At 48.9% G+C, this 15,566-nt stretch overlaps 1 protein-coding gene across 1 annotated transcript in view; it reads right to left on the bottom strand.

The window, feature by feature from the left end:
• The window catches only part of clptm1 (CLPTM1 regulator of GABA type A receptor forward trafficking), a 59,071-nt gene that overhangs the window by 11,617 nt on the left and 31,888 nt on the right, over positions 1 to 15,566 (bottom strand). The window contains exons 8-10 of the mRNA XM_070867824.1: positions 9,567 to 9,811; positions 3,141 to 3,234; positions 1,130 to 1,320 (exon numbers count right to left, since the gene is read on the bottom strand). Of these exons, the coding sequence (XP_070723925.1) occupies positions 1,130 to 1,320; positions 3,141 to 3,234; positions 9,567 to 9,811 (530 nt within the window). The remainder of the gene's footprint in view (positions 1 to 1,129; positions 1,321 to 3,140; positions 3,235 to 9,566; positions 9,812 to 15,566) is intronic.

The following is a 15,566-nucleotide window of genomic DNA, read 5'->3' as shown; positions in this document are numbered from 1 at the left end:
TCATCTCCGTCTTAAATGGGCGTCCCCTTAATCGGAAACTATGCCCCCTAGTTCTACATTCCCCCATGACGGGAAACATCCTTTCAGCCTCTACCTTGTCGAGCCCCCTCAGACTCTTACATGTTTCAATAAGATCCCCTCTCATTCTTCTAAACTCCAATGAGTACAGGCCCAACCTTCATCTCAGGAATCATCCTAGTGGACCTTCTCTGAACTGCCTCCAATGCAAGTACATCTCATCATCGGCAGTCCCTTGAACGAGGATGATGAGTTCACAGATGTTTCAGTGAAGGACCCGATGTTCCAGTCCTGAATTCCAGTTGAGGGGGTGGAAGATGCCTGTGCGTGGATTTTTTTTGACAGAGCTCAGCCTTTATCCAGTGGCAAGGGTTAACCAGGACGACTGGAGACCAGCTCTGCTGCACGGACCTAGTGCGCACACGTATCGCACAGTGTGGGCTGGGCCTTTGCTGCCCCTGGGCCCTCGGCTCTTCTGGGCCCCGTACCCTCATCTGTCGCACCTCCGCCTCGATCTCTCGCCGTTCCTCCGCCATAAACATTCACCGCATCCCACCACACTCGCCGCTCAACCGCCCCGACCTCCTCACTCCTCTGTACCTGGGCCCTGCCGATGTTCCTGCCCACGCTCTAAAACGGCGAGCTGGGTTTTGACGACATCACCCAGCTGCCCATCGCAAAACTTGAAGCAGCTCGCGCTGGAAGTTGAAGCGGTAGGCTGCTCCAGCTCTTTTATAGCCCGACCTGCGGAGCTGTTCTCTCGCAGGTCGGGGACGGGGGGGGGGGGGGGGCACGATGCCCCAGGCCCGCCACTCCAGATCTTATACTTGCCGACCTGAGGACATCTACCAATTAGTCTCCAACAGACCCAGATGATGCTAGAAAGACTCCGGTCGCCTGTTCCTTCCAAGTCTGCCACACTTACCCGGTCATGTCTCAAGTTACGCATTTACTGCATCCCAAAATATTATGTTCGGAAAGAAATCTATTTAATTTGCATTTTAATGAATCAGTACTATCTGCTTCCACCATCTCCCTCGGAAGCCTGCTCCATAGATTGACCATTCGCTCAAGGAAATATTGTCCCTGGAGTGGAAGCGAATATTCTTACCTTCACATCCATGACTTTTGTGATCTTCCACAGGTCGATCAAGAGGCCGATGAATACGCTGACCTGAACCACGAAGTTGGTCTCATTGTCCAGGATGTAAAGCAGGACAACGGCAGACTGGAAGACACCAAAGATCACCGAGCGCACAGAGAGCCCCTCCAGGGACTGGCGGCTGTTCCAGAACTGGATGTCTGAAAAATAAATCCGTCGCATCGGTCAATTTACATACACAGAAACAGGCTATTCGGCCCAACGGGTCTATGCTCCACACGAGCCTCCTCCCACCCTCCCTTTCTCCCTCGTGTGTTTATCTAGCCTCCCCTTAAATGCATCAGTGCTATTCACCTCAACTACTCCTTGTGGAGTTCCACATTCTCACCACTCTCTGGGTAAAGCAGTTCCTCCTGAATTCCCTATTGGATTTATTAGTGACTATTTATATTATACTAGCAGATACCTGCAAACACATTTGCGGTCAAATTAGTATCTTTATTGGAACAGTACTTGTTTAGACTGTTATATTCTTCTTCTATAGAATCAATGCTGATGTTCTCTCCCTCCTCCCCATCTCCCCTCCTCCCTCCCTTCTCCTCTTCTCCTTCCCTCCCTCCCTCTTTCCCCTCCCTCTTCTCCTATTTCTCGCTCACCCGCCTCGCGCTCCTCAGCAACGCCCAGGGAGGCCCCGCCTCATCCACTGCCACCTCCTCATCGGAGCAGACCCAGTATTGAGCCATCGCTCCCCTGCCCTGACTGGTTGCGAGGCCTGGTGGGCCCCGTTCGATTGGTTGATGCAACAGTCACTGATTCCGGACCACGTGCTCCCAGTACCCGGCCCGGCCCCACCCCAGGGACAGACGAAAACGGACTGCTATTATTACAGATTTTATATTTATGGCCCCTAGTACTGGACTTCCCACAACTGGAAACATCATCTCCACGTCCACTCTATCAAACCACTTCATAATTTTGAAGACCTCTAATTAGATCGAAAGAGGAGCCTCAGCTGGTTCAGTCTTTCCTGACAGTTGTAGCCTCTCAGTTCTGATGTCATTTGTGTCAATTTAAGAGTCTGCAGACAATGAGCTTTTAATACAATGAAGCAGCGTGGGGCAGAAAAAGACAAGTTTATCGGGAGTGTGCAACTTTTATTGCCGAGCTACTCCAAAGATTAAGCGATTCTATCTAATGATTAGCTGAACTTTACATTCTCGGAAGGTCACAGCTTTGATCTCTGGTGTGAATTAACTGCTGTCTGCTGGAGTGGAGGTAAAAGCGCAATGTTTCACTGTGTATCTATAGTAATCAGAGTAATCAGGCCAACATCCCCAGCATCGAAGCATTGACCACACTCGATCAGCTCCGACAGATGGGCCACATCGTCTGCATTCCCGAAACTAGCGCTCCACTCCGAGCTCAGTCATGGCAAGCGAGTCCGAGGAGGGCAGAGAAAACACTTCAAGGGCACCCTCAAAGCATCCTTGAAAGAAAAAAATGCAACATCCCCACCAACTCTTGGGAATCCCTGGCCCGAGACCGCTCAAAGTGGAGAAGCAGTCGGGAAGGCGCCGAACGCCTCGAGCCTCTTCGCCGGGAGCACGCGGAAGCCAAGTACAAACAGCGGAAGGGGCTCCCGACAAACCAAGCCCCCCCCCCCCCCACCCACCCATCCCTCCAACCACCGTCTGCCCCACCTGCGACAGGGTCTGTGGACTCATTAGTCAGCGTGTGGAAGCAAGTCATCCTCGACTCTGGGGCACTGCCTAAGATAGTGATCGGAATACAACCATGCTGTCCAAACAGTGGAAAGGCAAGCCAACAACGGACTGCAGACAGATGTAATGGAGTGCTGCAAAAGCAGAGCTCACAGACGGGCAACAGTTAACGGCTGGCACTTCAGGTCATTGTTGGGTGACCAAAGGGGGACATGGTTGTCTGGATATTGTACAAATGGACAAAGCAGGTTATACTGCAATAGTGAAAAAAGCATAAAGAAATTACAGTTATGTCTCACCGTTTTTGAAGGCCAGGAATTCAAACACACTGTGCACAATTGACACGATAATAGTTAGTACGAGGAGATACGGGTTGGTTTCCAACAAGGCAACCTGTCAGAAGAGAATAGGGAGGGGGGGGGAAATCAAATAAGTTAGAAATTAAATACAAAACTGTCCCAACAATACAAGTCAATGTGTTATTTTGTAATTAACATGTTTACCCCATGATTCAAAGACACATACTATTAGAAATAATTAAGCCCAAATTACAACCGCGTTAATCCCTCAATCAAGAGAAAGAACATAGAAAACTAGGTGCAGGAGTAGGCCATTCAGCCCTTCGATCCTGCACCACCATTCAATAATATCATGGCTGATCATTCCCTCAGTACCCCTTTTCTGCTTTCTCTCCATACCCCTTGATCCCTTTAGCCGTAAGGGCCATATCTAACTCCCTCTTGAATATATCCAATGAACTGGCATCAACAACTCTCTGTAGCAGAGAATTCCACAGGTTAACAACTCTGAGTGAAGAAGTTTCTCCTCATCTCGGTCCTAAATGGCTTACCCCTTATCCTTAGACTATGTCCCCTGGTTCTGGACTTCCCCAACATCGGGAACATTCTTCCTGCATCTAACCTGTCCAGTCCCGTCAGAATTTTATACGTTTCTATGAGATCCCCTCTCATTCTTCTAAATTCCAGTGAATACAAGCCCAATCGATCCAGTCTCTCCTCGTATGTCAGTCCAGCCATCCCGGGAATCAGGCTGGTGAACCTTCGCTGCACTCCCTCAATAGCAAGAACGTCCTTCCTCAGATTAGGTGACCAAAACTGAACAAAATACTCCAGGTGAGGCCTCACCAAGCCCCTGTACAACATGCATTTCTATAGCGTCTCTCAACCTCAGGATGTCCCAAAGCTCGTTAGTCAATTAATTATGTGTAGTGACTGTTGGAGTGGGACTTGAACCCACACCTTCCGACTCAGACGTGAGCACCACCCACTAAGCCACGGCATGACACCTAGCAATTACACACATCATCGAAAATAATGGAAAGTGGTAAACATAGAAAATAGGTGCAGGAGTAGGCCATTCGGCCCTTCGAGCCTGCACCGCCATTCAATAAGATCATGGCTGATCATTCCCTCAGTACCCCTTTCCTGCTTTCTCTCCATACCCCTTGATCCCTTTAACTGTAAGGGCCATATCTAACTCCCTCTTAAATATAGAAACATAGAAAATGGGTGCAGGAGTAGGCCATCCCTAGATGTGAAGGGAATCAAATCCTGACTATATACATTTATGGAGGGGATATTCACACGTGGATATAGTTATGTTACATAGAATTTACAACACAGAAACAGGCCACAGAGCTCCACTGGTCTATGCTCTGCACGAGCCTTCTCCCAACCTTCATCATCTCACCCTCTTAATATATCCTTCTATTCCTTTCTCCCGCATGTGTTTATCTAGCTTTTCCTTAAATGCATTTGTGCTATTCGCCACTCCTTATGGAAGCGAGTTCCACACTCTCACCACTCTCTGGGTAACAACGTTTCTCCAGAATTCCCTATTGGATTTATTCGTGACAATCTTATATTTATGGCCCCTAGATTTTTTCACCCCCACAAGTGGAAACATCTTAACGCTACCCATTTCCCTATTGGATTTGTCAGTAAAACGGGCGATATTGGTATCAGCCACATTGTTACTCCTGACTGAAGTCGATGGAAATGAAAGTCAGGAGAGGTGTCAAATGGGCAAATGGTCCAATATTGCCTGTTTTACGCTATCGCCCAAAGTCGAAATTACCCCCGGTATTTTTCACATCTTAGTGTGTCAGCTTGGCTCAGTGGGTGGCACTCTCGCCTCAGAGTCAGAAGGTTGTGGGTTCAAGTCCAGGAACTTGAGCCCATAAATCTAAACTGATACTCCAGTGCAGCGCTGAGGGAGTGCTGCACCGTCTTTTGGATGAGACGTTAAACCGAGGCCCCGTCTGCTCTCTCAGGTGGACGTAAAAGATTCCGCGGCACTACTTCGAAGAGCAGCAGGGGGCGTTCTCCCCGGTGTCCTGGGGTCAATATTTATCCCTCAATCAACATAACAAAAAACAGACTATCTGATCATTATCACATCGCTGTTTGTGGGAGCTTGCTGTGCACAAATTGGCTGCCGCGTTTCCCACATTACAACAGTGACTACACTCCAAAAGTACTTCATTGGCTGTAAAGCGCCTTGAGACGTCGGGTGGTGGTGTAATGTGCTATATAAATGCAAGGCTTTCTACTTCATTGCTTTTCTGCTGTTGACTAATGCCAAAGAGCAATGTAGGGATCGGAAAGGGACATTACCCATTACCAAGTACTTTTTGAAATGTGGTGAGGGTTTCTGTCGCGACCACCCTTTCAGGCAGTGAGTTCCAGACCCCCCCCACACCACCCTCTGGGTGAAAAAGGTTCTCAACGCCCCTGTAATCCTTCTACTTTAAATCTATGCCCCAATCTTTCTACCAATTACTTTAAATCTATGCCAATAAACATGTTCCAAGTTATCTAACAGCAAACATAACTATAGCAAAGATACCAAAACATAAACTAGGGAAGTCCCATCTATTCCGATACTGAGGCAACACCGTGTCCAATCAATTCATGGTTTCTTTTGGAAAGGAATTGGAACGCAAATCATTTAACGATAATCTTGCCACCCCCTTTTCCATTTAAAATGGAGCTTGCTGGGGGGAACCATCTCATTTGCATTCAGTGCTGGTGAGGTGCTGCTGCCGGCTTAGCTGGCACTGGAGCTCAGAGGCGCCGCGATTAGCAATCAGGCCGAGAAAAGCTGTCGATGTACAAAATCCTGAATGGAGCCCACAGGCATGGCTGCAAGAGCGGAGTTGCTCCCTGCTGTGGGCACCAGTCCAAAATGATACGTCTCCACAGACAGGGACAGGGTTTAAAATGACAACGATCTCTCAGGAGGAAGATGCGTTTACGGCCGCTTCTTGAAATGATCTAGATTTTGGGGGTGTGGCGAATGGGCCAGGAAAAGGGTTTGCTCCCCTCCTTTTCTCCACACCCCTACTCTGAAAGCACCGACTCTCACCGTGGTACGGGTACAGAGGTAATGGAGGACCGCCCCCCCCAGACCTCCGTGCTCCACCTATTCTGGCCTTTTGAACATTCCCGATTTGAAACGCTCCACCATTTACAGCCGTGCCTTCAGCCGAGGTCCCAAGCTCCCCACCATTCTTCCTTTCAGATGCTCCTTAAAACCTCTCTCTTCGACCAAGCTTTGGGTCATTTGTTCCAACATCTCCGGATATGGCTCGGTGACCAATTTTTAAAATTATGCAACTCTCCTGTGAAGTGCCCTGGGACATTTTATTATGTTAAAGGCGCTATTTATAAACATAAGTTGTGGTTGTGGCCATTCTTCATGCACAAGACTATACAGTGAGGGTCATTAGGTCATTCATGAGGAGTGAGAAGGGGGGAGAGCTAATCCTGACCCATTCTTCACCCAATAACTATACAAGAAAGGTCCCATTCGCAGGCCGCTCCATTCTACCCTATGTAAACTAGAGGTGACCCAAAACACGGCAGCCCGTGTCCTAACTGGCACCAAGTCCTGCTCATCCATCACCCCCTGTGCTCGCTAACCTACATTGGCTCCCGGTTCAGCAACACCTCGATTTCAAAATGCTCATCCTTATTTTCGAATCCCTCCAAGGCCCTCGCCCCCTCCCTATTTCTGTAATCTCCTCCGGCCCCACAGTCGTCGTCCTCCCTCCTCCCTCCTCCCTCCTCCCTCCTCCCTCCTCCCTCCTCCCTCCTCCCTCCTCCCTCCTCCCTCCTCCCTCCTCACCACCCCACCCCACCCCACCGAGATGTCTGCGCTCCTCTAATTCTGCCCTCGAGCATCGCTGATTATAATCACTCCACCATCGGTGGCCGTGCCTTCTGTTGCCTGGGCCCCAAGCTCTGGAACTCCCTCCCTAAACCGCTCCACCTCTCTTTCCTCCTTCAAGACTCTCCTTAAAATATATCACTTTGACCAAGCTTTTGGTCACCTGCGTTCATTTCTACTTATGCAGCTTGGTGTCAAATTTTTAGCTGATAATGCTCCTGTGAAGCGTCTTGGGATGGTTCACTATGTTAAAGGGCGCTATATAAATTCAAGTTGTTGTTGTAAATACCGTGCACGCGCAGAAGTTTAAAGAGGCCGCCCACTAAAAGAAACAGACCTTCAGAACAAAGCACAGCTTACAGGAACATCGCACACTAGTGCATTTTTTTTTTTTTTTTAAAGCATGCTCATAGGCTAGTGACTGCAAGCGAGAATCCTGGGTAATCTTTTGTTGCTCCTCAGTAGCTCAGGAACGATCTGGCCAATTGATCTGGGAGGAGTTCTGTCCAGACTAGGGATCGGATCTCTGACTTCCCTGCTCACCACGGTATTACAACAAACGCTGTATTCCCCGAAGTCATGAGGGTCTGTCATGTCTAGTTTCAAGATAATATATCGACAGTAGCAACCAAAGCTGGCAATTGGTTGGGAGGAAGGAGAGTCGGGACAAAGGGAACATTCTCGGATTGGTGGGATGCGGCAAGTGAAGTTCCTTGGGGATCTGCACTAGAGCTTCGGCTTTTCAGCATATTAATAACCTGGCTAAAGGAAGAGAGAGCTGAGTTTGCAGGTGACACGAAGTAAGGCGGCACAGGAGGTTGTGCAGACGGGAACAGAAAACGGCAACAGATTTAATGAGTAGCAGTACTGTGGCAGATGGAGCTCAAGGTGGAGAAACGCGAGGCCATTCACTTTGGATCAGAGACACACAAGAATTTGGTCTTGATAGCGAGAGGCAAGGAACAATGGAGGAGCAACGGAGGTTAGGTGACCATGTCCACAAATCGCAAAAATCGGCACAGGTTCACCAGAATGGTCATCGAATAGGAATCATAGAAATTTACAGCACGGAAGGAGGCCATTTCGGCCCATCGTGTCCGCGCCGGCCGACAAAGAGCCATCCAGCCTAATCCCACTTTCCAGCTCTCGGTCCGAAGCCCTGTGGGTTACGGCACTTCAAGTGCACATCCAAGTACTTTTTAAATGTGGTGAGGGTTTCTGCCTCTACCACCCTTTCAGGCAGTGAGTTCCACCCCAGACCCCCACCGCCCTCTGGGTGAAAACATTTCCCCTCAAATCCTTCGACCAATTACTTTAAATCTATGCCCCCTGGTTGTTGACCCCTCTGCTGAAGGAAATAGGTCCTTCCTGATAGGGGAGACTAGAACTAGAGGGCATAATCTTAGAATAAGGGGCCGTCCATTTAAAACTGAGATGAGAAGGAATTTCTTCTCTCAGAGGGTTGTAAATCTGTGGTATTCGTTGCCTCAGAGAGCTGTGGAAGCAGGGACATTGAATATATTTAAGACAGAAATAGACAGTTTCTTAACCGATAAGAGATTAAGGGGTTATGGGGAGCGGGCAGGGAAGTGGAGCTGAGTCCATGATCGGATCATGGCGGATTATGATTAAATGGCGGAGCAGGCTCGAGGGGCCACACGGCCTACTCCTGCTCCTATTTCTTATGTTCTTATTCACTCTATCTAGGCCCCTCATAATTTTATTTAAAAATGATACTGGGGTTTCAAGGGTTAAATTATGAGGACAGGTCGCATGAACTGGGAATGTATTTCCTTGAGTTTAGAAGGTTGAGGGATGATCTAATTGAGGTGTTTAAAATGATATGGGGATTTGATAGGGCAGATACCGAGAAACTATTTCCTCGGGGTGCGGGGAGGGGAGGATTCAAGAACAAGAGGGCACAATCTTAAATCAGAGCTAGGCTAGTTAGCAGTGAAATCAGGAAACACATTTTCCCACACAAAATGTAGTGAAAATCTGGAACGCTCCTCTCCAAAAGGCTGTGGGTCAATTGAAATTTTCAAGACCGAGATCGCTAGATTTCTGTTACTTGAGGGTATCAAGGAGGAAAGGCGGGTGAATGGTAGTTAAAGTACAGATCGGCCAAAATCTAATGGAACGCCGAAAACAGACTCGAGGAGCTGAATGGCCCATTCGAGCTCTGACGTTCCTACGCAGCTACCCGGACTAGATATCTCAATACTCGACATACCCCTCCAAGTCACACACCATCCTGACTTGGAAGTATATCGGCCGTTCCTTCATCGTCGCTGGGTCACAATCCTGGAACTCCCTCCCTAACAGCACTGTGGGAGCACCTTCACCACACGGACTGCAGCGGTTCAAGAAGGCGGCTCACCACCACCTTCTCGAGGGGCAATGAGGGATGGGGCAATAAATGCTGGCCTTGCCAGCGACACCCACATCCCGGGAACAAAAAAATAATCAGGCCGACAAACAGAATTGAGATCAACATTGCTTATGAGGATTATTATTATGAGGAGAAATAAAACCTTCACGGAATCCTGCTCCTCGTCTGGTTGTTCATACAGATCCTCTCCCAAGAAGTTCCAAGGAGACTTGGTGCTCTGCGCGGCGTACAGCTGCCATTTCCACAGCGACAGAGGGCAGTAGGTCATACGCAAAGGGAGCTTCTCCAGCGTGTCGTTGATGGGAAAGTAGTCCTTCTGCAGGTTCCAGTAATCATTGAAATAAATAATTGGGTAATAGTCACCGCTGACGGGGTCAAACTTCACGTCTGTGGGGAGAAACAAAATCAAAACAGGTCCCAAATGAAATGTCACTCCACAAGACAGACTCCAGGCATTCCTGGATTCACTGCACTAACACTCATGCACTAACATAAGAAATAGGAGCAGGACATACGGCCCCTCAAGCCTGCTCCGCCATTCAATATCATGGCTGATCTGATCTTATCTTTTCAAGTCCACTTTCCTGCCTGTTCCCCATAACCCGTGACGCCCCTGTCGCTCAAGAAACTGTCGATCTCTGCCTTGAATATATTCAATGACCCAGCTTCCACAGCTCTCTGGGGCAAAGAATTCCAAAGATTCACGACCATCAGAGAAGAAATTCCTCCCCATGAGCGACCCCTTATTCTGAAGCAATGCCCCCTAGTTCTAGATTCCCCCACGAGGGGAAACATCCTCTCTGCATCTACCCTGTCGAGCCCCCTCAGAATCTTGTACGTTTCAATAAGATCACCTCTCATTCTTCTAAACTCCAATGAGTATAGGCCCAACCTGTTCAACCTTTCTTCATAAGACAACTCTTTCATCTAATCATTATATGAAAAAGCTTTACCATCAGGGGTACGGTAGTATAGTGGTTGTGTTACTGGACTCGTAATCCAGAGTCCTGGACTAATGATCCAGAGTTGAGAGTTCAAATCCCACCACGGCAGCTAGTGAATTTAAATTCAATTCATGGAATAAATCTGGAATAATAAGCTAGTGAAACGATCAGATCATGAATGTCCTTTAGGGAAAAATAATCTGCCGTCCTGGCCGACACGTGACACAGCAATGTGGGTGACTCTTAACTGCCCTCTGAAAGGACCGCTCAGTTGTATTACCACCACCTTCTCAAGGGCAATAAGAGACGGCCAATAAATGCCAGCCTTGCCAGCGACGCCCACATCCCACGAACGAATAAAAAAATGACTAGGCATCTTATCACTTCTAAAATGCTATCGCAGCTATTGATTCCATTCAAACACACGAACAGGAGAAATAGGAATAAGCTGGAAGAGGCAACAGATAGAATTACTGCATTTGGATTCCTTTCAAGTTGTGGCACATACAGAAACACGTGATATTACTGCTTCCCAATCAGTTGGAACAATTCAGGCTTAACGCACAGTACTTTGGAACTTGTGACAGGGACAGGTAATGAGCCGTAGTGTCACCTTGGCTCAGCTGGTAAAACTCTTGCCCTTTAGTCAGAAGGGAGTGGGACTTGCTCCAAATTCCAGGTTTGAATACACAATTTAGGCTGGCAAGATGGCGATTTCGGATGAGAAATTAAACCAAGGCTCGGCTGCCTGTTCAGCCAGATATAAAAGATCCTATTGGCCAATGTTCTCACAAAGCCATCTGCAAGGACCCACCCTAGCCGTTCACTCACTTTTCCATTATAGATAGCGCCCTTGCGGAAAAATTTGAATGGGCCGCGCTTTGTGTGGGGGGGGGGGGGGGGTAGTCCGCGCACGAGACAGTTCCGGGGGACATTGCCTACAGCACTATGTCGTCGAGCTACAGTACGCGGACGACGCCTGCGTCTGCGCACATACAGAGGCTGCACTCCTGGACATAGTCGACATTTTTACTGAAGCGTACAAACATGGGCCTCACGCTAAACATCCGTAAGACAAAGGTCCTCCACCAGCCTGTCCTCACCGCACAGCACTGCCCCCCAGTCATCGATCCACGGCGCGGCCCTGGACACCGTGGACCACTTCCCCGATCTCGGGAGCCTCCCATCAACAAGAGCAGGCATCGACGACGAGATCCAACATCGCCTCCAGTGCGCCAGTGCAGCCTTCGGTCGCCTGAGGAAAAGAGTGTTTGAGGACCAGGCCCTCAAAACTGCCACTAAGCTCATGGTCTACAGGGCTGTAGTAATACCCGCCCTTCTGTATGGCTCAGAGACATGGACCATGTAGACACCTCAAGTTGCTGGAGAAATATCACCAATGATGTCTTTGCAAGATCCTACAAATCCCCTGGGAGGACAGGCGCACCAACATCAGCGTCCTCATTCAGGCCAACATCCCCAGCATTGAAGCACTGACCACACTCGATCAGCTCCGCTGGGCAGGCCACATAGTCCGCATGTCAGACACGAGACTCACAAAGCAAGTGCTCTACTTGGAATTCCCTCACGGCAAACGAGCCAAAGGTGGGCAGAGGAAACACTACAAGGACACCCTCAAAGCCTCCCTGACAAAGCACGACATCCCCACTGACACCTGGGAGTCCCTGGCCCAAGACCGCCCTAAGTGGAGGAAGTGCATCCGGGTGGGCGCTGAGCACCTTGAGTCTCATCACAGAGAGCATGCAGAAATCAAGCGCAGGCAGCGGAAAGAGCGTGCGGCAAACCAGTCCCACCCATCCTTTCCCTCAACCACTGTCTGTCCCACCTGTGACAGAGTCTGTGGCTCTCGTATTGGGCTGTTCAGCCACCAAAGAACTCACTTCAGGAGTGGAAGCAAGTCTTCCTCGATTCCGAGGGACTGCCTATGATGATGTAAAGAGCAGCATTTCTCCTGGTATCCCACTCAACATTTCCTCCTCAACCATCACATTAAACTGGTTTCACGTGCTATTTGTGAGACTTGGCTATGCGCCCAACAACAGTGCCTACACTTCAAAGATAATTCATTGGCTGTGCAGCACTTCGGGACACCCCAAGGATGTGAGAAGGCGCTACGTAAATGCAAGTTTGTTTGCAAATATACCACAATATTTTTTTGCCTGTGCAGGACAGCCAAGTGGATTCACAGACTACAGATTAGCATCCTGCATTTCCTGTGTGGGAGTATATACAAAGGGCCAACTGTGACATTACAAGGGAAAAATGAGCTGTTCAATAGCACAAGCTGCATCATTCTCCAGCGACGTTCCAAATCGGTCAGTGACAGGTACTCAATTTCACATATAGAATGATACGGCACAGAGGAGACTATTCGGCTCATCGAGCCTGTGCTGGCTCTTTGAAAGAGCTCTCCAATTAGTCCCACTCCCCCGCCTGCAAAATGTTCCCCTTCAAATATTAATCCAATTCCCTTTTGAAAGTTATTATTGGATGTGCTTCCACCGCCCTTTCAGGCCGTGCGCTCCAGATTATCATAACTTGCTCTGTGAATATCTCTCATCTCTGGCTCTTTCGCCAATTCCCTTAAATCCATGTCCTCTGGTTACTGACCCTCTGCGAATGGAAACAGTTTCTCCTTAATTACTCGATCAAAAGCCCTCATGATTTTCAACACCTCTATTAAATCTCCCCTTAACCTTCGCAGTTCTAATGAAGAATATATCATCATCATAGGCAGTCCCTCGAATCGAGGATGACTTGCTTCCGTGTCAAAAAGTTCACAGGTGTTTCAATGAAGGACCTAATATTCCAGGTCCCGAACTAAATCCTGAAGGGTGCAAGATGCCTGTGCGTGGATTTTTTAACGTGGGGTGACCGTTGCACACCAGCCACCACACGGGCTTGACAAAGCTAGGTCTTGGTCCAGTGGCAAGGGTTAACCAGGACGACTGGAGACCTGCTCTGCTGCACGGACCTAGTGCGTACACATATCGCACAGTGTGGGCTGTGCTGCCCCCTGGGCCCGGATCACGTCCCTCTACAATCTCTCGCCGCTCCTTCGCCCCGACCTCGCCGCTCCTGCTGTACCTGCCCACGCTCCAATCACCGACCTGGACCTTGATGACGTCCCTTTTCACTGCCGTTGCTCTCCTGCTTCAGCACGGGCTGCTCCCTGGAGTGGTATGCCGCCACACTGCTCCCCGGCCTGCTCCCATGGTGCTCACAGGCCGGGGGCCGCACAGACTGCACTTGTAACATCATGAGAACACCTCCCTCAATTTAAGACATGCTTTTTAAATTCGGGAGTCGGGGACTTTTCCATTTGATGGTTTCGGTGCTGTGGGCTACCAGAGCTGTATTTGAATATATTTTTCACCAATGCGTGGATTGCCTCGTTGTCTGAACGCTACTCTCTACCCAGAGTCCATAAGTCAGGTCAGTCATGCAGAGAAAAATCAATGTTTCTTTAAAAGCAGTACTGTAGCTAACATTATTAGAAGTAGTTCTGTAGCCCGAGTAGGAATGACCAATTTTGACTTAACATAGCTTTCCTGTGATAATGTGCGCATTTTTTCTCATTCGTTCCTGGGATGTGGCCATCGCTGGCAAGGCCGGCATTTATTGCCCATCCCTAATTGCCCCTTGAGAAGGTGGTGGCGAGCCTCCTTCTTGAACCGCTGCAGTCCGTGTGGTGAAGGTGCTCCCACAGTGCTGTTGGGGAAGCAGGTCCAGGATTTTAACCCAGTGACGATGAAAGAATGGCCGATATATTTCCAAGTCGGGATGGTCAGTGGCTTGGAGGAGAATGTGAAGGTGGTGGTGTTCCCATGCGCCTGCTGTCCTTGTCTTTCTAGGTGGTAGAGGTCGCGGGTTTGGGAGGTGCTGCCGAAGAAGCCTTGGCGAGTTGCTGCAGTGCATCTTGTAGACGGTGCACACTGCAGCCAGGGGGCGCCGGTGGTGGAGGGAGTGAGTGTTGAAGGTGGTGGATGGGGGGAGGGGGGCAGCTTTGTCCTGGATGGTGTCGAGCTTCTTGAGTGTTGTTAGAGCTGCAACTCATCCAGGCAAGTGGAGAGTGTTCCATCACACTCCTGACTGGTGCCTTGTAGATGGTGGAAAGGCTTTGGAGAGTCAGGAGGTAAGACACTCGCCGCATGCTGTACAAACACCAACAAACAAACTTTACTCTGACTGTAATGTGCAGCAACTACTCAAAATAAACACTCCACAACTCTAGCCTCCTGCGTACCATTCTCTAGGGTTCGGAGAACACATGCTTGACAAATCTTCTAGAATTTTGAGAGGATGTAACTAGTAGAGTGGACAAGGGAGAACCAGTGAATGTGGTGTATTTGGACTTTCAAAAGGCTTTTGACAAGGTCCCACACAAGAGATTGGTGTGCAAAATTAAAGCACATGGTATTGGGGGTAATGTATTGACGTGGATAGAGAACTGGTTGGCAGACAGGAAGCAGAGAGTCGGGACAAACGAGTCCTTTTCAGAATGGCAGGCAGTGACTAGTGGAGTACCGCAGGGCTCAGTGCTGGGACCCCAGCTATTTACAATACACATTAATGATTTAGACGAAGGAATTGAATGTAATATCTTCAAGTTTGCAGGTGACACTAAGCTGGGTGGCAGTGTGAGCTGTGAGGGAGGATGCCAAGAGGCTGCAGGTTGACTTGGACAGGTTAGGTGAGTGGACAAATGCATGGCAGATGCAGTATAATGTGGATAAATGTGAGGTTATCCACTTTAGTGGCAAAAACAGGAAGGCATATTATCTGAATGGTGACAGATTCGGAAAAGGGGAGGTGCAACGAGACCTGGGTGTCATGGTACATCAGTCATTGAAAGTTGGCATGCAGGTATAGCAGGCGGTGAAGAAGGCAAATGGCATGTTTGCCTTCCTAGCGAGAGGATTTGAGTATAGGAGCAGGGAGGTCTTACTGCAGTTGTACAGGGCCTTGGTGAGGCCCCACCTTGAATATTGTGTACAGTTTTGGCCTCCTAATCTGAGGAAGGACATTCTTGCTATTGAGGTAGTGCAGCGAAGGTTCACCAGACTGATTCCCGGGATGGCAGGACTGACATATTAAGAAAAATTGGATCAACTGGGCTTATATTCACTGGAATTTAGAAGAATGGGAGGGGATCTCATAGAAACATATAAAATTCT

Source organism: Pristiophorus japonicus, chromosome 26 (genome assembly GCF_044704955.1).
Source record: "Pristiophorus japonicus isolate sPriJap1 chromosome 26, sPriJap1.hap1, whole genome shotgun sequence".
NCBI lineage: Eukaryota > Metazoa > Chordata > Chondrichthyes > Pristiophoridae > Pristiophorus > Pristiophorus japonicus.
The sequence above is the reverse complement of the archived record's forward strand: the minus strand, read 5'-3'. Positions and strand labels throughout refer to the sequence as shown.